Source organism: Entelurus aequoreus, linkage group LG18 (assembly GCF_033978785.1).
Source record: "Entelurus aequoreus isolate RoL-2023_Sb linkage group LG18, RoL_Eaeq_v1.1, whole genome shotgun sequence".
Classification (NCBI taxonomy): domain Eukaryota; kingdom Metazoa; phylum Chordata; class Actinopteri; order Syngnathiformes; family Syngnathidae; genus Entelurus; species Entelurus aequoreus.
In genome coordinates, this window is record NC_084748.1 from 51722729 (window position 1) to 51745713 (window position 22985).

A 22985-nucleotide genomic window follows, 5' to 3' on the forward strand; every position below is an offset into this window, starting at 1 on the left:
CAATAAGTATGTGCTCCAATCAATAAGTATGTGCTCCAATCAATAAGTATGTGCTCCAATCAATAAGTATGCGCTCCAATCAATAAATATGTGCTCCAATCAATAAGTATGTGCTCCAATCAACAAGTATGTGCGCCAATCAATAAGTATGTGCTCCAATCAATAAGTATGTGCGCCAATCAATAAGTATGTGCTCCAATCAACAAGTATGTGCGGCAATCAATAAGTATGTGCTCCAATCAATAAGTATGTGCTCCAATCAATAAGTATGTGCTCCAATCAACAAGTATGTGCTCCAATCAACAAGTATGTGCTCCAATCAATAAGTATGTGCTCCAATCAACAAGTATGTGCTCCAATCAATAAGTATGTGCTCCAATCAATATGTGCTCCAATCAACAAGTATGTGCGCCAATCAATAAGTATGTGCTCCAATCAATAAGTATGTGCTCCAATCAACAAGTATGTGCGCCAATCAATAAGTATGTGCTCCAATCAACAAGTATGTGCGCCAATCAATAAGTATGTGCTCCAATCAATAAGTATGTGCTCCAATCAATAAGTATGTGCTCCAATCAATAAGTATGTGCTCCAATCAATAAGTATGTGCTCCAATCAACAAGTATGTGCGCCAATCAATAAGTATGTGCTCCAATCAATAAGTATGTGCTCCAATCACTCTATCACACAAAAATAAGAGTTGTAGAAATGATTGTAAACTGAAGACAGCCATGACATGATGTTCTTTACAAGTGTATTGATTGATTGATTGAGACTTTTATTAGTAGGTTGCACAGTGAAGTACATATTCCGTACAATTGACCACTAAATGGTAACACCCCAATAAGTTTTTAAACTTGTTTAAGTCGGGGTCCACTTAAATTGATTCATGATACAGATATATACTATCATATATACTATCATCATAATACAGTCATCACACAAGATAATCACATTGAATTATTTACATTATTTACAATCAGGGGTGTGGAGGAGGGGGGTGGGGGGGTAGGATATGGACAGCAAGTAGTGGACATAGAGAGAGAGAGAGAGAGAGATATCAGAAGGCATAAGAAAAAGTATCTGCATTTGATTGTTTACATTTGATTATTAGCAATCCGGGGAGGGTGTTAGTTTAGGGTTGTAGCTGCCTGGAGGTGAACTTTTATTGCGGTTTTGAAGGAGGATAGAGATGCCCTTTCTTTTATACCTGTTGGGAGTGCATTCCACATTGATGTGGCATAGAAAGAGAATGAGTTAAGACCTTTATTAGTTCGGAATCTGGGTTTAACGTGGTTAGTGGAGCTCCCCCTGGTGTTGTGGTTATGGCGGTCATTTACGTTAAGGAAGTAGTTTGACATGTACTTCGGTATCAGGGAGGTGTAGTGGATTTTATAGACTAGGCTCAGTGCAAGTTGTTTAACTCTGTCCTCCACCTTGAGCCAGCCCACTTTGGAGAAGTGGGTAGGAGTGAGGTGGGATCTGGGGTGGAGGTCTAGAAGTAACCTGACTAGCTTGTTCTGAGATGTTTGGACTAGTTTAGATTTGAGGGTTTTGGAGGTGCTAGGGTACCAGGAGGTGTATGCGTAATGGAAAAAGGGTTGAACGAGAGTTCCCGCCAGAATCTTCAAGGTGCTTTTGTTGACCAGAGAGGAGATTCTGTAGAGAAATCTCGTTCGTTGGTTAACCTTTCTGATGACCTTGGTTGCCATTTTATCACAGGAAAGGTTAGCCTCTAGAATGGAACCTAGGTAGGTGACCTCATCTTTCCTGGTGATAACAATGTCACCCACTTTTATGGTGAAGTCATTGACTTTCTTAAGGTTGATGTGGGACCCAAACAGGATGGATTCAGTTTTACCCAAGTGTATGGATAGCTTGTTGTCAGCGAGCCAGGTGCAAGTTCTACAGAGCTCAGCACTGAGGATTTTCTCCACCTGTGACTTGTCCTTGTCTGATACCAGCAGGGCAGAGTCATCCGCAAACAACAACAATTCACAGTCGCATGCCGATGACATGTCGTTTATGTATATTAGGAACAGTAAAGGTCCCAATATACTGCCTTGGGGGACTCCACAGCTCACTGAGAGGGGGGGGGGACACGGTGCCGTTCACCTCTACCACCTGCTCCCTCCCCTCCAAGTAAGACTGCATCCAGCTCCATGAGGTTTTGTTAAATCCGATTGCTCTGAGCTTATCCAACAGTATAGCGTGGTTAACGGTGTCAAAGGCCTTCTGAAGGTCCAGCATGACCATGCCGCAGTATTTGCCCGCGTCCACCTCATGTTTGATGTGGTCGCTCACATAGAGAAGGCATGTGTCAGTGGAGTGGTTAGTTCTGAAGTCAGATAGAGAAGGCATGTGTCAGTGGAGTGGTTAGTTCTGAAGTCAGATAGAGAAGGCATGTGTCAGTGGAGTGGTTAGTTCTGAAGTCAGATAGAGAAGGCATGTGTCAGTGGAGTGGTTAGTTCTGAAGTCAGATAGAGAAGGCATGTGTCAGTGGAGTGGTTAGTTCTGAAGTCAGATAGAGAAGGCATGTGTCAGTGGAGTGGTTAGTTCTGAAGCCGGATTGGAATTTGTACATGAGTTTATTAGTGGCAAGGTAACTATCGACCTGTTCATAAACTATTTTCTCCATTACTTTGGAAATGGAACTGAGAATAGAAACAGGTCGGCAGTTGCCAGGTTCCAATTTGCTTCCTTTTTTAAAGAGCGGAGTTACTCTTGTATGTAGACCACTGTATATTTGTCCCACTAAAAGCCTACTGAAATGAGATTTTCTTACTTAAACGGGGATAGCAGATCCATTCTATGTGTCATAATTGATCATTTCGCGATATTGCCATATTTTTGCTGAAAGGATTTAGTAGAGAACACCGACGATAAAGTTCGCAACTTTTGGTGGCTGATAAAAAAGCCTTGCCTGTACCGGAAGTAGCGTGACGTCACAGGTTGTGGAGCTCCTCACATCTGCACATTGTTTACAATCATGGCCAGCAGCAGCGAGAGCGATTCGGACCGAGAAAGCGACGATTTCCCTATTAATTTGAGCGAGGATGAAAGATTTGTGGATGAGGAAAGTGAGAGTGAAGGATTAGAGGGCAGTGGAAGCGATTCAGATAGGGAAGATGCTGTGAGAGGCGGGTGGGACCTGATATTCAGCTAGGAATGACTAAAACAGTAAATAAACACAAGACATAAATTTAAATGTCACTTTATAAGTTAACCCGGCCGTATTGGCATGTGTTGCAATGTTAAGATTTCATCATTGATATATAAACTATCAGACTGTGTGGTTGCTAGTAGTGGCTTTCAGTAGGCCTTTAAAGCCGCTGTGCTAATATTTGCAATATATTCTTTTCAAATTCCTCATGCTTCTTCAATTCCACCCAGGAACTCAATTCTTTGAGGTATGTTTGGCTTTATAAGAGGACAAGGAAATAGTCAATCAATGATGTCATCAGTTTACAGAGAGTGTGGTCATTACAAAGACTAAAGAGAACTTCTACTTTCTCTTTGTGTGTGTGTGTGTGTGCACTTGAAGGATGTAAAAAGATACTTGATGTTTCTGCAGCTGCTGAGTCTCCCTACAAGCAACACAGGAGCCTAAAGATGGACCAAGCTGTCCTGACGGTCATCAATCAGCTGGACACGGAGGTTGTCGTGTCCTGGCTGTCTGAGCGCTGCTACCAGGTACACATACTCACTGCTACCAGGTACACGTACTCACTGCTACCAGGTACACATACTCACTGCTACCAGGTACACATACTCACTGCTACCAGGTACACGTACTCACTGCTACCAGGTACACGTACTCACTGCTACCAGGTACACATACTCACTGCTACCAGGTACACGTACTCACTGCTACCAGGTACACGTACTCACTGCTACCAGGTACACATACTCACTGCTACCAGGTACACGTACTCACTGCTACCAGGTACACATACTCACTGCTACCAGGTACACATACTCACTGCTACCAGGTACACGTACTCACTGCTACCAGGTACACATACTCACTGCTACCAGGTACACGTACTCACTGCTACCAGGTACACGTACTCACTGCTACCAGGTACACATACTCACTGCTACCAGGTACACGTACTCACTGCTACCAGGTACACATACTCACTGCTACCAGGTACACGTACTCACTGCTACCAGGTACACATACTCACTGCTACCAGGTACACGTACTCACTGCTACCAGGTACACATACTCACTGCTACCAGGTACACGTACTCACTGCTACCAGGTACACGTACTCACTGCTACCAGGTACACATACTCACTGCTACCAGGTACACGTACTCACTGCTACCAGGTACACATACTCACTGCTACCAGGTACACGTACTCACTGCTACCAGGTACACATACTCACTGCTACCAGGTACACGTACTCACTGCTACCAGGTACACGTACTCACTGCTACCAGGTACACGTACTCACTGCTACCAGGTACACGTACTCACTGCTACCAGGTACACGTACTCACTGCTACCATGTACACGTACTCACTGCTACCAGGTACACATACTCACTGCTACCAGGTACACATACTCACTGCTACCAGGTACACGTACTCACTGCTACCAGGTACACGTACTCACTGCTACCAGGTACACGTACTCACTGCTACCATGTACACGTACTCACTGCTACCAGGTACACATACTCACTGCTACCAGGTACACATACTCACTGCTACCAGGTACACGTACTCACTGCTACCAGGTACACATACTCACTGCTACCAGGTACACATACTCACTGCTACCAGGTACACGTACTCACTGCTACCAGGTACACGTACTCACTGCTACCAGGTACACATACTCACTGCTACCAGGTACACGTACTCACTGCTACCATGTACACGTACTCACTGCTACCAGGTACACGTACTCACTGCTACCATGTACACATACTCACTGCTACCAGGTACACGTACTCACTGCTACCAGGTACACATACTCACTGCTACCAGGTACACATACTCACTGCTACCAGGTACACATACTCACTGCTACCAGGTACACGTACTCACTGCTACCAGGTACACATACTCACTGCTACCAGGTACACGTACTCACTGCTACCAGGTACACGTACTCACTGCTACCAGGTACACGTACTCACTGCTACCAGGTACACGTACTCACTGCTACCATGTACACGTACTCACTGCTACCAGGTACACGTACTCACTGCTACCATGTACACGTACTCACTGCTACCAGGTACACGTACTCACTGCTACCAGGTACACGTACTCACTGCTACCAGGTACACGTACTCACTGCTACCAGGTACACATACTCACTGCTACCAGGTACACGTACTCACTGCTACCAGGTACACGTACTCACTGCTACCAGGTACACGTACTCACTGCTACCAGGTACACGTACTCACTGCTACCATGTACACGTACTCACTGCTACCAGGTACACGTACTCACTGCTACCAGGTACACGTACTCACTGCTACCAGGTACACGTACTCACTGCTACCAGGTACACATACTCACTGCTACCAGGTACACATACTCACTGCTACCAGGTACACGTACTCACTGCTACCAGGTACACATACTCACTGCTACCAGGTACACGTACTCACTGCTACCAGGTACACGTACTCACTGCTACCAGGTACACATACTCACTGCTACCAGGTACACGTACTCACTGCTACCAGGTACACATACTCACTTCTACCAGGTACACGTACTCACTGCTACCAGGTACACATACTCACTGCTACCATGTACACGTACTCACTGCTACCAGGTACACGTACTCACTGCTACCAGGTACACGTACTCACTGCTACCAGGTACACGTACTCACTGCTACCAGGTACACATACTCACTGCTACCAGGTACACGTACTCACTGCTACCAGGTACACATACTCACTGCTACCAGGTACACATACTCACTGCTACCAGGTACACGTACTCACTGCTACCAGGTACACGTACTCACTGCTACCAGGTACACATACTCACTGCTACCAGGTACACGTACTCACTGCTACCAGGTACACATACTCACTGCTACCAGGTACACATACTCACTGCTACCAGGTACACATACTCACTGCTACCAGGTACACGTACTCACTGCTACCAGGTACACGTACTCACTGCTACCAGGTACACGTACTCACTTACTTTGCAACAACCTCTCAAAATAGTTACACTCAGGGGCCACATTGAGAGAAACATATAAACACATTTATCTGTACAGTATGTGTGTTAGGAACATATATACACATTTATATGTACAGTATGTGTGTTGGGAACATATATACACATTTATCTGTACAGTATGTGTGTTGGGAACATATATACACATTTATATGTACAGTATGTGTGTTGGGAACATATATACACATTTATATGTACAGTATGTGTGTTGGGAACATATATACACATTTATCTGTACAGTATGTGTGTTGGGAACATATATACACATTTATATGTACAGTATGTGTGTTGGGAACATATATACACATTTATCTGTACAGTATGTGTGTTGGGAACATATATACACATTTATATGTACAGTATGTGTGTTGGGAACATATATACACATTTATATGTACTATATGTGTGTTGGGAACATATATACACATTTATATGTACAGTATGTGTGTTGGGAACATATATACACATTTATATGTACAGTATGTGTGTTGGGAACATATATACACATTTATATGTACTATATGTGTGTTGGGAACATATATACACATTTATATGTACAGTATGTGTGTTGGGAACATATATACACATTTATCTGTACAGTATGTGTGTTGGGAACAAATATACACATTTATATGTACAGTATGTGTGTTGGGAACATATATACACATTTATCTGTACAGTATGTGTGTTGGGAACATATATACACATTTATATGTACAGTATGTGTGTAGGGAACATATATACACATTTATATGTACTATATGTGTGTTGGGAACATATATACACATTTATATGTACAGTATGTGTGTTGGGAACATATATACACATTTATATGTACAGTATGTGTGTTGGGAACATATATACACATTTATCTGTACAGTATGTGTGTTGGGAACATATATACACATTTATCTGTACAGTATGTGTGTTGGGAACATATATACACATTTATCTGTACAGTATGTGTGTTGGGAACAAATATACACATTTATCTGTACAGTATGTGTGTTGGGCTTTCTTTTTTTCAGGACCACTAATACCAAAAGTCACAATGTCCCATAGAGTTCTACAAAAGTTATGACAGACCACCTCAAAAAAACAGAATGGAATTTTACAGTTTTTTACTGAATGTGACACCCAGAATGTACATGAAAATAAAGAATATGGTATTTACAATATTAACTATGAACAATAAAAGACTGAATATTAACAACATATTGACTTCTCAGACCAGCTCCTCCATAGTTGTGTATCTTTTACAATCGAGCAAAACACAACAAAGTGGAATAAACACCTACAATATGATTTATTATTACTTTTATGCAGACATTTGTTTTACAAATGTGTCATTACAGTCAAAATGGAGGTAGCAAGCAGACTTAACACCTTTTTCACCAGCATAGCCACAACTCTTGTCAACAAGCTGTCCCACCACTCTGGTCACTTTGGTGTAGAACACATTAAAGCCTTCTACAGAAAGCTAGGAGTATCCAACAACGATTTCAAATTAGAAATGGTCACAGCTGACGAGGTGCTTAAAAAATTGAGCGCGCTCCACCCAAACAAGGCCACCGGCCTTGATAATATTCCCTCCAAATTCCTCAGGGACTCTGCCTCCATCATTGCCCCGATCATCACGCACATAATAAACCTCTCAATTACACAAGGCCAAGTACCAAAATATTTTAAGATAGCAAGAGTAACTCCCCTCTTTAAAAAAGGAAGCAAATTGGAACCTGGCAACTACCGACCTGTTTCTATTCTCTGTTCCATTTCCAAAGTAATGGAGAAAATAGTTTATGAACAGGTCGATAGTTACCTTGCCACTAATAAACTCATGTACAAATTCCAATCCGGCTTCAGAACTAACCACTCCACTGACACATGCCTTCTCTATCTGAGCGACCACATCAAACATGAGGTGGACGCGGGCAAATACTGCGGCATGGTCATGCTGGACCTGCAGAAGGCCTTGATGTTGTATGTCCAGTGTGTCTATCAGCAGCTGGGTGTAGTTGAAGATGTGTGGAACTAACCTTGTCTTGATGTTGTATGTCCAGTGTGTCTATCAGCAGCTGGGTGTAGTTGAAGATGTGTGGAACTAACCTTGTCTTGATGTTGTATGTCCAGTGTGTCTATCAGCAGCTGGGTGTAGTTGAAGATGTGTGGAACTAACCTTGTCTTGATGTTGTATGTCCAGTGTCTCTATCAGCAGCTGGGTGTAGTTGAAGATGTGTGGAACTAACCTTGTCTTGATGTTGTATGTCCAGTGTCTCTATCAGCAGCTGGGTGTAGTCCCTGCTAGGACCAGTCCAGACCACAACAACTCCCAGGACTTCCTGCTCAGCAGCCAGCATGCAATCACTCTACAAGTCAACAGCAGCCTGCTCCTCTGCACGTGAGTCAACTAACTCTTTAGCAACCACATACACTAGTCTTCATGTTTGTCAACTAACTCTATCATCCAAGTAGTCTTCATGTTTGTCAACTAACTCTTTGTCAACCACATTGTCTTCATGTTTGTCAACTAACTCTTTATCAACCACATGGTCTTCATCTTTGTCAACTAACTCTTTATCAACCACATGGTCTTCTTCTTTGTCAACTAACTCTTTATCAACCACATGGTCTTCTTCTTTGCCAACTAACTCTTTATCAACCACATGGTCTTCATCTTTGTCAACTAACTCTTTATCAACCACATGGTCTTCATCTTTGTCAACTAACTCTTTATCAACCACATAGTCTTCATCTTTTTCAACTAACTCTATCAACCACATAGTCTTCATGTTTGTCAACTAACTCTATCAACCATGTAGTCTTCATGTTTGTCAACTAACTCTTTATCAACCACATAGTCTTCATGTTTGTCAACTAACTCTTTATCAACCACATGGTCTTCATGTTTGTCAACTAACTCTTTATCAACCACGTGGTCTTCATGTTTGTCAACTAACTCTTTATCAACCACATGGTCTTCATGTTTGTCAACTAACTCTTTATCAACCACTTAGTCTTCATGTTTGTCAACTAACTCTTTATCAACCACATGGTCTTCATGTTTGTCAACTAACTCTTTATCAACCACATGGTCTTCATGTTTGTCAAGTGTTGAAGTGCTTTGACTTCAGTCTGCTCCTCGAGTGAAGAGCAAGACCTTCCTGAAAGAATGATCTGGGATCAAGCTGCATATTTGTCATGCATGTTATAATGTTAGACCAGTCCAGTCCTACATTGTAGAGAAGAATGTTATAATGTTAGACCAGTCCAGTCCTACATTGTAGAGAAGAATGTTATAATGTTAGACCAGTCCAGTCCTACATTGTAGAGAAGAATGTTATAATGTTAGACCAGTCCAGTCCTACATTGTAGAGAAGAATGTTATAGTGTTAGACCAGTCCAGTCCTACATTGTAGAGAAGAATGTTATAGTGTTAGACCAGTCCAGTCCTACATTGTAGAGAAGAATGTTAGACCAGTCCAGTCCTACATTGTAGAGAAGAATGTTATAATGTTAGACCAGTCCAGTCCTACATTGTAGAGAAGAATGTTATAATGTTAGACCAGTCCAGTCCTACATTGTAGAGAAGAATGTTATAGTGTTAGACCAGTCCAGTCCTACATTGTAGAGAAGAATGTTAGACCAGTCCAGTCCTACATTGTAGAGAAGAATGTTATAATGTTAGACCAGTCCAGTCCTACATTGTAGAGAAGAATGTTAGACCAGTCCAGTCCTACATTGTAGAGAAGAATGTTATAATGTTAGACCAGTCCAGTCCTACATTGTAGAGAAGAATGTTATAATGTTAGACCAGTCCAGTCCTACATTGTAGAGAAGAATGTTATAATGTTAGACCAGTCCAGTCCTACATTGTAGAGAAGAATGTTAGACCAGTCCAGTCCTACATTGTAGAGAAGAATGTTATAATGTTAGACCAGTCCAGTCCTACATTGTAGAGAAGAATGTTATAATGTTAGACCAGTCCAGTCCTACATTGTAGAGAAGAATGTTATAATGTTAGACCAGTCCAGTCCTACATTGTAGAGAAGAATGTTATAATGTTAGACCAGTCCAGTCCTACATTGTAGAGAAGAATGTTAGACCAGTCCAGTCCTACATTGTAGAGAAGAATGTTATAATGTTAGACCAGTCCAGTCCTACATTGTAGAGAAGAATGTTAGACCAGTCCAGTCCTACATTGTAGAGAAGAATGTTATAATGTTAGACCAGTCCAGTCCTACATTGTAGAGAAGAATGTTAGACCAGTCCAGTCCTACATTGTAGAGAAGAATGTTATAATGTTAGACCAGTCCAGTCCTACATTGTAGAGAAGAATGTTAGACCAGTCCAGTCCTACATTGTAGAGAAGAATGTTATAATGTTAGACCAGTCCAGTCCTACATTGTAGAGAAGAATGTTATAATGTTAGACCAGTCCAGTCCTACATTGTAGAGAAGAATGTTATAATGTTAGACCAGTCCAGTCCTACATTGTAGAGAAGAATGTTAGACCAGTCCAGTCCTACATTGTAGAGAAGAATGTTATAATGTTAGACCAGTCCAGTCCTACATTGTAGAGAAGAATGTTATAATGTTAGACCAGTCCAGTCCTACATTGTAGAGAAGAATGTTATAATGTTAGACCAGTCCAGTCCTACATTGTAGAGAAGAATGTTAGACCAGTCCAGTCCTACATTGTAGAGAAGAATGTTATAATGTTAGACCAGTCCAGTCCTACATTGTAGAGAAGAATGTTAGACCAGTCCAGTCCTACATTGTAGAGAAGAATGTTATAATGTTAGACCAGTCCAGTCCTACATTGTAGAGAAGAATGTTAGACCAGTCCAGTCCTACATTGTAGAGAAGAATGTTATAATGTTAGACCAGTCCAGTCCTACATTGTAGAGAAGAATGTTAGACCAGTCCAGTCCTACATTGTAGAGAAGAATGTTAGACCAGTCCAGTCCTACATTGTAGAGAAGAATGCATGGTGTCTCACTCCTACCCACTTCTCCAAAGTGGGCTGGCTCAAGGTGGAGGACAGAGTTAAACAACTTGCACTGAGCCTAGTCTATAAAATCCACTACACCTCCCTGATAGCGAAGTACATGTCAAACTACTTCCTTAACGTAAATGACCGCCATAACCACAACACCAGGGGGAGCTCCACTAACCACGTTAAACCCAGATTCCGAACTAACAAAGGTCTTAACTCATTCTCTTTCTATGCCACATCAATGTGGAATGCACTCCCAACAGGTATAAAAGAAAGGGCATCTCTATCCTCCTTCAAAACCGCAATAAAAGTTCACCTCCAGGCAGCTACAACCCTAAACTAACACCCTCCCCGGATTGTTAATAATCTAATGTAAATAATCGATTGTAGATACTTTTTCTTATTCTCTCTCTCTCTCTCTCTCTCTCTCTCTCTCTCTCTCTCTCTCTCTGTCTCTCTCTCTCTCTCTCTCTCTCTCTCTTTTTCTCTCCCTCTCTCCCTCTCTCCCTCTCTCTCTCTCTCTCTCTCTCTCTCTCTCTCTCTCTCTGTCCACTACTTGCTGTACATATCCTACCAAGTCAGTCCTACACTGTTTCAATGTCCATTTCTCTGATGATGCAATTGTTGATGACTGAAGTGTTGATAACAACCAAACATAACCCCACCTCCCCCCTCCCCTCCACACCCCACTCTGGATTGAAAATAATGTAAATAATTCAATGTATATACTCTGATGATTAACTTGTGTGATGACTGTATTATGATGATAGTATATATTTGTACCATGAATCCATTTAAGTGGACCCCGACTTAAACAAGTGGAAAAACTTATTGGGGTGTTACCATTTAGTGGTCAATTGTAGGGAATATGTACTTCACTGTGCAACCTACTAATACAAGTCTCAATCAATCAAACAGTGAGACAAGTTAGTGGTGACGAACTGAATGATGGCGTTCCTGTTGTTTGGCTTCCAGACTGGTGTTCCACTTTGGAGAGCATGGCAACTATTCTCTGTGGCTGAGGAACACCAGCAGGTCTACAGTCAACTGTTCCTTGGAGACTGATAGAGAAGCAGTCAACAGCTACATACGTGAGTGCTACACATGTAACAGTGCTAGAGAAGCAGTCAACAGCTACATACGTGAGTGCTACACATGTAACAGTGCTAGAGAAGCAGTCAACAGCTACATACGTGAGTGCTACACATGTAACAGTGCTAGAGAAGCAGTCAACAGCTACATACGTGAGTGCTACACATGTAACAGTGCTAGAGAAGCAGTCAACAGCTACATACGTGAGTGCTACACATGTAACAGTACTAGAGAAGCAGTCAACAGCTACATACGTGAGTGCTACACATGTAACAGTACTAGAGAAGCAGTCAACAGCTACATACGTGAGTGCTACACATGTAACAGTACTAGAGAAGCAGTCAACAGCTACATACGTGAGTGCTACACATGTAACAGTGCTAGAGAAGCAGTCAACAGCTACATACGTGAGTGCTACACATGTAACAGTACTAGAGAAGCAGTCAACAGCTACATACGTGAGTGCTACACATGTAACAGTGCTAGAGAAGCAGTCAACAGCTACATACGTGAGTGCTACACATGTAACAGTACTAGAGAAGCAGTCAACAGCTACATACGTGAGTGCTACACATGTAACAGTACTAGAGAAGCAGTCAACAGCTACATACGTGAGTGCTACACATGTAACAGTACTAGTGAAGCAGTCAACAGCTACATACGTGAGTGCTACACATGTAACAGTACTAGTGAAGCAGTCAACAGCTACATACGTGAGTGCTACACATGTAACAGTACTAGAGAAGCAGTCAACAGCTACATACGTGAGTGCTACACATGTAACAGTGCTAGAGAAGCAGTCAACAGCTACATACGTGAGTGCTACACATGTAACAGTGCTAGAGAAGCAGTCAACAGCTACATACGTGAGTGCTACACATGTAACAGTACTAGAGAAGCAGTCAACAGCTACATACGTGAGTGCTACACATGTAACAGTACTAGAGAAGCAGTCAACAGCTACATACGTGAGTGCTACACATGTAACAGTACTAGAGAAGCAGTCAACAGCTACATACGTGAGTGCTACACATGTAACAGTACTAGAGAAGCAGTCAACAGCTACATAAGTGGGTGCTACACATGTAACAGTGCTAGAGAAGCAGTCAACAGCTACATACGTGAGTGCTACACATGTAACAGTGCTAGAGAAGCAGTCAACAGCTACATACGTGAGTGCTACACATGTAACAGTACTAGAGAAGCAGTCAACAGCTACATACGTGAGTGCTACACATGTAACAGTACTAGAGAAGCAGTCAACAGCTACATACGTGAGTGCTACACATGTAACAGTACTAGAGAAGCAGTCAACAGCTACATACATGAGTGCTACACATGTAACAGTGCTAGAGAAGCAGTCAACAGCTACATACGTGAGTGCTACACATGTAACAGTACTAGAGAAGCAGTCAACAGCTACATACGTGAGTGCTACACATGTAACAGTGCTAGAGAAGCAGTCAACAGCTACATACGTGAGTGCTACACATGTAACAGTGCTAGAGAAGCAGTCAACAGCTACATACGTGAGTGCTACACATGTAACAGTACTAGAGAAGCAGTCAACAGCTACATACGTGAGTGCTACACATGTAACAGTGCTAGAGAAGCAGTCAACAGCTACATACGTGAGTGCTACACATGTAACAGTACTAGAGAAGCAGTCAACAGCTACATACGTGAGTGCTACACATGTAACAGTACTAGAGAAGCAGTCAACAGCTACATAAGTGGGTGCTACACATGTAACAGTGCTAGAGAAGCAGTCAACAGCTACATACGTGAGTGCTACACATGTAACAGTGCTAGAGAAGCAGTCAACAGCTACATACGTGAGTGCTACACATGTAACAGTACTAGAGAAGCAGTCAACAGCTACATACGTGAGTGCTACACATGTAACAGTACTAGAGAAGCAGTCAACAGCTACATACGTGAGTGCTACACATGTAACAGTACTAGAGAAGCAGTCAACAGCTACATACATGAGTGCTACACATGACATGTACACATGTAACAGTACACATGATGGACTCTCTATGCAGCCATCTTGGTCGCAGTCCTGGTCTTTGGAGGATTGGCCTTAATGTTTGTTCTTCTGAGAGCCATCATGGGGTAAGTCATGATTACACTCATTGGTAATAATGTTGTTCTTCTGAGAACCATCATGGGGTAAGTCATGATTACACTCATTGGTAATAATGTTGTTCTTCTGAGAGCCATCATGGGGTAAGTCATGATTACACTCATTGGTAATAATGTTGTTCTTCTGAGAGCCATCATGGGGTAAGTCATGATTACACTTATTAGTAATAATGTTGTTCTTCTGAGAGCCATCATGGGGTAAGTCATGATTACACTCATTGGTAATAATGGACTGTCTAACCACTATCTTCTTCAGACTGAATGTGGTGAGTGCACTCCTCTTCCGAATTGGTGGTACCTTTGAGACCCAGAGACTCATTAACTCTGTGAGTGACCTATTTCACAACTACTGTACATTATGCTTGTGTACATTGTGTTTATATGTATATTGTACTTATATGTACATATTGTGTTTATTTATATGTACATTATGCCTATTTATATGTACATTATGCCTATTTATATGTACATTGTGCCTATTTATATGTGCCTATTTATATGTACATTGTGCATATTTATATGTGCCTATTTATATGTGCATTGTGCTTATATGTACATTGTGCCTATTTATATGTACATTGTACTTATATGCTGTATCATGTACAATATGCGATGGATCATCTGGCTATCATGGCTTAACACTCCAAACAATTCAGGGTTTCCCCCAGATTGCCAATAAAAATGTGGCTGTGTGGGCGTGGCTAGTGGCATGTAGGGGGCGTGGTCAACGTGACATCATGATTTGATTGATGCATATATAAGAAATGTTTTATGTACATAATATGTGAAACACATCTGTGGTATGTACACTTAAAAACAAATCTGTGTTAATAGTTATTAGTAATAACATGTACAAACCCCGTTTCTATATGAGTTGGGAAATGGTGTTAGATGTAAATATAAACGGAATACAATGATTTGCAAATCCTTTTCAAGCCATATTCAGTTGAATATGCTACAAAGACAACATATTTCATGTTCAAACTTATAAACCTTTTTTTTTTTTGCAAATAATAATTAACTTAGAATTTTCATGGCTGCAACACGTGACAAAGTAGTTGGGAAAGGGCATGTTCACCACTGTGTTACATGGCCTTTCCTTTTAACAACACTCAGTAAAGGTTTGGGAAGTGAGGAGACACATTTTTGAAGTGGAATTCTTTCCCATTCTTGCTTGATGTACAGCTTAAGTTGTTCAACAGTCCAGGGGTCTCCCTTCTGCTATTGCAGGTGCCACACATTTTCAATGTCTGGACTACAGGCAGGCCAGTCTAGTACCCGCACTCTTTTACTATGAAGCCACGTTGATGTAACACGTGGCTTGGCGTTGTCTGGCTGAAATAAGCAGGGGCGTCCATGGTAACGTTGCTTGGATGGCAACATATGTTGCTCCAAAAGCTGTATGTACCTTTCAGCATTAATGGTGCCTTCACAGATGTGTAAGTTACCCATGTCTTGGCCACTAATACACCCCCATACCATCACACATGCTGGCTTTTACACTTTCACCCTAGAACAATCCGGATGGTTCTTTTCCTCTTTGGTCCGGAGGACACGACGTCCACAGTTTCCGAAAACAATTAGAAATGTGGACTCGTCAGACCACAGAACACTTTTCCACTTTGTATCAGTCCATCTTAGATGAGCTCAGGCCCAGCGAAGCCGACGGCGTTTCTGGGTGTTGTTGATAAACGGTTTTCGCCTTGCATAGGAGAGTTTTAACTTGCACTTACAGATGTAGCGACCAACTGTAGTTACTGACAGTGGGTTTCTGAAGTGTTCCATGTGGTGATATCCTTTACACACTGATGTGGCTTGTTGATGCAGTACAGCCTGAGGGATGGAAGGTCACGGGCTTAGCTGCTTACCTGCAGTGATTTCTCCACATTCTCTCAACCCTTTGATGATATTACGGAGCGTAGATGGTGAAATCCCTAAATTCCTTGCAATAGCTGCTTGAGAAAGGTTGTTCTTAAACTGTTCAACAATTTGCTCAGGCATTTGTTGACAAAGTGGTGACCCTCGCCCCATCCTTGTTTGTGAATGACTGAGCATTTCATGGAATCTACTTTTATACCCAATCATGGCACCCACCTGTTCCCAATTAGCCTGTTCACCTGTGGGATGTTCCAAATAAGTCTTTGATGAGCATTCCTCAACTTTATCAGTATTTATTGCCACCTTTCCCAACTTCTTTGGCACGTGTTGCTGCCATCAAATTCTAAACTTAATGATTATTTGCAAAAAAATAATGTTTATGAGTTTGAACATGAAATATGTTGTCTTTGTAGCATATTCAACTGAATATGGCTTGTAAAGGATTTGCAAATCATTGTATTCCGTTTATATTTACATCTAACTCAATTTCCCAACTCATATGGAAACAGGGTTTGTATTTGTGCTCTACTTTTCAATTGTTGTTTATTGTAAAATGTAAGACAGGCTACTCTATATTCTGCCTTCCCTGAATGTTGCACTTTGCTTTGCCAAATATGTCAACAGTCTTTTGGATTAGAGATAAAACAATAACTTGAGGTGGTTTACTGATATTTTTCACAACAAAGTTAGTGTAAAACTAAGTAAAGTACATCATATATATCATGTTAAATGAATAATACTGTACAATTATGCAGGATGAATGTTTCTGCTAGCTTAATGCTAATGTACAATGGACCAGCTCATTGACAGGCTAGCCAAAGTGAGCATGGCCACTGGCAGGACACATGTAGAGACATTCATTCCTATGGACTATTTACACTCTCCATTTCATCTAACACACTTATTCACTCATACACGCAGCCCTTTGAGGCATTTGTAGTGAAGGTTGATTGATACTTCTGCAATGTGGGAGGAACCTGGAGAAAACACACACACATGTGAGAAGTTAGTAAGTAGGTAGTTTACGTGGGTTTGTACAGCAAATACATCCATTTACTTGAAATACTCTCTCTCCTTACTTTGGCTGGGTGCAGCTGCACTCTTTTCAAAATAAAGTGTAGAGGAACATATTTATGTTTTTCAAACTTGCTATGGGCAATGGTACATGAACACTATACAGTATATCTATTTTTAAAGCGTGGCGGTGCGCCATAATCAATGACATGTAGGGGAAGCTGTGCAATTAGTAAAGGTTCATATGCACTGAATGGAAGCTAAACATAGGAATAACAAGGGAAAATATAAAAAATAGTATTCACCTCATTATGCTTGGGCCAATAATACATTTTTACATGTCTTTAGTACCACAAAGGATTATTGTCAGCATTACAAACTAGTCATAATACAGTACATAATAATAGTAGTGCAAGTATTCCTTTCTAACACAATACATCTTGATTTGTTTTACCATTGTAATTTAAATGTGAAATATACTCTACCAGAAATAAGTCAATCAAAGCAAATGCACTTGAATAAATGTTGAGCATCTTGAAGTGCACTTCCACCAAGCAAAGCAAATGCACTTGAATAAATGTTGAGCATGTTGAAGTGCACTTCCACCAAGCAAAGCAAATGCACTTGAATAAATGTTGAGCATGTTGAAGTGCACTTCCACCAAGCAAAGCAAATGCACTTGAATAAATGTTGAGCATGTTGAAGTGCACTTCCAGCAAGCAAAGCAAATGCACTTGAATAAATGTTGAGCATGTTGAAGTGCACTTCCACCAAGCAAAGCAAATGCACTTGAATAAATGTTGAGCATGTTGAAGTGCACTTCCACCAAGCAAAGCAAATGCACTTGAATAAATGTTGAGCATGTTGAAGTGCACTTCCACCGAGGAGTAAAAGTTTGTTTTGTTGTCCAACAAATGACATATTGGCTCCTTGGTCTCATGTTTGAATATTCTCATCTTCTTTCCATGCATGCACAGAGTGAACCCTCTCGCACCCTGTTTGGGAGCGAGAGACATTCCTTTGTTGCTGTATGACTTGACTGTGTGACTTAGTGTGCTCATGTTGTCCTCTGCCATGTGCAGTGGTGGACTGTGCATGTCTCCAATCATCCAGATGATTGTCATCCTGCAGGAACTGGGCTCCCCTGGCAGGACGGTGACACCAGTTACGGACAACATCCTCCCACCACCTCCCAGTCCCAGCAAGAGGCTGAGATCTTTGGACACATTCAGAGGGTACTTCTGTCAGTGTTCCTGCTAGACATTGTAGAGTAGATGTAGACCTTCTGTCCACTGTGAAGACACTCGGTGTTGATCAAACAAATCAACATTCTTTATAAAGCACATTTCAAATGTACCACAGGGGTAGCCAAAGTGCTGTACAATGGGCAGGTTAAAAGATAATACACAAACACAACACAACACAAACAGAACACGATAATAAATAAATCAATAAAACATAAAAGCAGGTTGACAGCATGTGTATTATGGGATGGATATCACTCAGTGTTAAAAGCCATGGAATAAAAGTTATGTTTTTAAGAGAGATTTAAAAACAGGAAGAGAGGAGGCTTGTCTAACACTCAGAGGTAGGTCGTTCCAGAGCTTGGGAGCAGCAGTGGCGAAAGCTCTGTCACCTCTAAGCTTCAGCCTTGTGTCAGGGACCGTCAGTAGCAGCTGATCGGCTGGTCTTAGGGATCGGGTGGGGCAGTAAGGCTGAAGGAGGTCGGAGAGATAAGTTGGCGCGAGGTTGTTTAGACATTTAAAAACAAATAAAAGGAGTTTAAAATTGATTCTGTAACGCACAGGGAGCCATGATGGTCATGTAGTTCCTCATCACTTGTTGATGGTCATGTAGTTCCTCATCACTTGTTGATGGTCATGTAGTTCCTCATCACTTGTTGATGGTCATGTAGTTCCTCATCACTTGTTGATGGTCATGTAGTTCCTCATCACTTGTTGATGGTCATGTAGTTCCTCATCACTTGTTGATGGTCATGTAGTTCCTCAACACTTGTTGATGGTCATGTAGTTCCTCATCACTTGTTGATGGTCATGTAGTTCCTCATCACTTGTTGATGGTCATGTAGTTCCTCATCACTTGTTGATGGTCATGTAGTTCCTCATCATTTGTTGATGGTCGTGTAGTTCCTCATCACTTGTTGATGGTCGTGTAGTTCCTCATCACTTGTTGATGGTCATGTAGTTCCTCATCACTTGTTGATGGTCATGTAGTTCCTCATCACTTGTTGATGGTCATGTAGTTCCTCATCACTTGTTGATGGTCATGTAGTTCCTCATCACTTGTTGATGGTCATGTAGTTCCTCATCACTTGTTGATGGTCATGTAGTTCCTCATCACTTGTTGATGGTCATGTAGTTCCTCATCACTTGTTGATGGTCATGTAGTTCCTCATCACTTGTTGATGGTCATGTAGTTCCTCATCATTTGTTGATGGTCGTGTAGTTCCTCATCACTTGTTGATGGTCGTGTAGTTCCTCATCACTTGTTGATGGTCATGTAGTTCCTCATCACTTGTTGATGGTCATGTAGTTCCTCATCACTTGTTGATGGTCATGTAGTTCCTCATCACTTGTTGATGGTCATGTAGTTCCTCATCACTTGTTGATGGTCATGTAGTTCCTCATCACTTGTTGATGGTCATGTAGTTCCTCATCACTTGTTGATGGTCATGTAGTTCCTCATCACTTGTTGATGGTCATGTAGTTCCTCATCACTTGTTGATGGTCATGTAGTTCCTCATCATTTGTTGATGGTCATGTAGTTCCTCATCACTTGTTGATGGTCATGTAGTTCCTCATCACTTGTTGATGGTCATGTAGTTCCTCATCATTTGTTGATGGTCATGTAGTTCCTCATCACTTGTTGATGGTCATGTAGTTCCTCATCACTTGTTGATGGTCATGTAGTTCCTCATCACTTGTTGATGGTCATGTAGTTCCTCATCATTTGTTGATGGTCATGTAGTTCCTCATCACTTGTTGATGGTCATGTAGTTCCTCATCACTTGTTGATGGTCATGTAGTTCCTCATCACTTGTTGATGGTCATGTAGTTCCTCATCACTTGTTGATGGTCATGTAGTTCCTCATCACTTGTTGATGGTCATGTAGTTCCTCATCACTTGTTGATGGTCATGGTGAAGACATCAGTCTTTGTAGTTCCTCATCCCTTGTCACACCTGGCAGGTTCTCCCTGGTTGTCATGGTGTTTGTCAACTACGGAGGCGGCCGATACTGGTTCTTCAGGCATGAGAGCTGGAATGGTGGGACTCCTTGTTTCCTTGCCTTCTTCTCCTATGTTGCTTCATTCTTGTAAAGAGGAACACCTTGTGTCATTCCAGGACTGACCGTTGCAGACCTGGTCTTCCCTTGGTAATAGCGTCACTCCTTTCTCCACACCATCATGTTTGTCACCCCATCCCTGCCCTCCCAGGTTTGTGTTCATCATGGGAACATCCATCGCCCTGTCAGTCAACTCACTGCTGCGCTCGGGCTGCAGCCGCATGTCCCTGCTGAAGAAGGTGGTGTGGAGGAGCCTGCAGCTCTTCATCATGGGTGTGCTGGTCATCAACCCCAACTACTGCCAGGGCTCTTGTGAGTTTGGAGCTGCCTTCTTCTCCCTGCTCCTTGATTGCATCTTCTCAACATCCCACAGTGTCCTGGGAACACCTGCGCATCCCGGGTGTGTTGCAGCGCCTGGCCTGGTCCTACCTGGTTGTAGCGGGCCTGGATCTGCTGGTGGCCCGAGGTCACCTTGACATGCTCCCCACGGTCAGTGACATGAAACCTTGCATGCCGTGATTGTGAAAGTCAACTTGTGTGTGGATGTAGGAGGCCTGGTGGTCCTCTTGCATGGATGTCCTGCTCTACTGGCCTGCCTGGATCTTTGTGCTCCTCCTGGAGCTCCTCTGGCTCTGCCTGACCTTCCTGCTTCCTGTGCCAGGCTGCCCAACGTGAGGCTTCCTCTTTCTACATCTGCTCAGTGCCTCACCATCTAAACTCACTAGGTCGAAGTATTCTTTAAACACCAAGGCAAGTAATATGTTGGCCACTTTGAACAGTAACACTGTGTTTGGATGGAGGGAAACACAACACTGGACGTTGATCACACGATTCTTTGTCCTGCCACTAGATGGAGCCCTGTACCAGTCTAGCATGGTTCAGGTTCTTCAGCCAGAAGTTTGCTTCATGCTTCACTAGGGTTGTACGGTATACCAATACTAGTATAGTATCACGGTACTAGTACGGTATACCAGTACTACTACAATATACCAGTACTAGTATAGTATCACGGTACTAGTACGGTATACCAGTACTAGTACAATATACCAGTACTAGTATAGTACCACGGTACTAGTACAGTATACAAGTACTAGTATATCAGTACTAGTATAGTATCACGGTACTAGTACGGTATACCAGTACTAGTATAATATCACGGTACTAGTACAGTATACAAGTACTAGTATACCAGTACTAGTATAGTATCACAGTACTAATACAGTATACCAGTACTAGTATAGTATCACGGTACTAGTAGGGTATACCAGTACTAGTACAATATACCAGTACTAGTATAGTATCACTGTACTAGTACAGTATACAAGTACTAGTATACCAGTACTAGTATAGTATCACGGTACTAGTACGGTATACCAGTACTAGTACAATATACCAGTACTAGTATAATATCACAGTACTAGTACAGTATACAAGTACTAGTATACCAGTACTAGTATAGTATCACAGTACTAATACAGTATACCAGTACTAGTATAGTATCACGGTACTAGTTTAGTATACTGGTACTAGTGTAGTATCACAGTAGTAGTACAGTATACCAGTACTAGTATAGTATCACAGTACTAGTATAGTATCACAGTACTAGTTTAGTATACCGGTGCTAGTATAGTATCACAGTACTAGTACAGTATACCGGTACTAGTACCTGTATACTGTACTAGTATAGTGTACCAGTATTAGTACAGTATACCAGTACTAGTATAGTATCACAGTACTAGTTTAATATACCAATACTAGTATAGTATCATGGTACTAGTATAGTATCACAATACTAGTATAGTATCATGGTACTAGGTTAGTATACCAGTACTGGTACAGTATACCGGTACTAGTATAGTATCAACATGGTACTAGTACGCTATACCAGTACTAGTACAATATACCAGTACTAGTATAGTATCACAGTACTAGTACAGTATACAAGTACTAGTATACCAGTACTAGTATAGTATCACAGTACTAATACAGTATACCAGTACTAGTATAGTATCACAGTACTAGTTTAGTATACTGGTACTAGTGTAGTATCACAGTTGTAGTACAGTATACCAGTACTAGTATAGTATCACGGTACTAGTATAGTATCACGATACTAGTATAGTATCACGATACTAGTTTAGTATACCGGTACTAGTATAGTATCACAGTACTAGTACAGTATACCGGTACTAGTACCGGTATACTGTACTAGTATAGTGTACCAGTATTAGTACAGTATACCAGTACTAGTATAGTATCACAGTACTAGTTTAATATACCGGTACTAGTATAGTATCATGGTACTAGTATAGTATCACAGTAC

General features: G+C 41.7%; 1 protein-coding gene across 1 annotated transcript in view; it reads left to right on the plus strand.

The window, feature by feature from the left end:
- LOC133634252 (heparan-alpha-glucosaminide N-acetyltransferase-like) overlaps window positions 1–22985 on the plus strand; it is a 32811-nt gene that overhangs the window by 600 nt on the left and 9226 nt on the right. Inside the window, exons 2-12 of the mRNA XM_062027378.1 lie at window positions 3575–3693; window positions 8502–8629; window positions 12202–12317; window positions 14367–14436; window positions 14723–14792; window positions 18490–18593; window positions 20567–20643; window positions 20722–20752; window positions 20814–20974; window positions 21036–21151; window positions 21212–21333. Of these exons, the coding sequence (XP_061883362.1) occupies window positions 3575–3693; window positions 8502–8629; window positions 12202–12317; window positions 14367–14436; window positions 14723–14792; window positions 18490–18593; window positions 20567–20643; window positions 20722–20752; window positions 20814–20974; window positions 21036–21151; window positions 21212–21333 (1114 nt within the window). The remainder of the gene's footprint in view (window positions 1–3574; window positions 3694–8501; window positions 8630–12201; window positions 12318–14366; window positions 14437–14722; window positions 14793–18489; window positions 18594–20566; window positions 20644–20721; window positions 20753–20813; window positions 20975–21035; window positions 21152–21211; window positions 21334–22985) is intronic.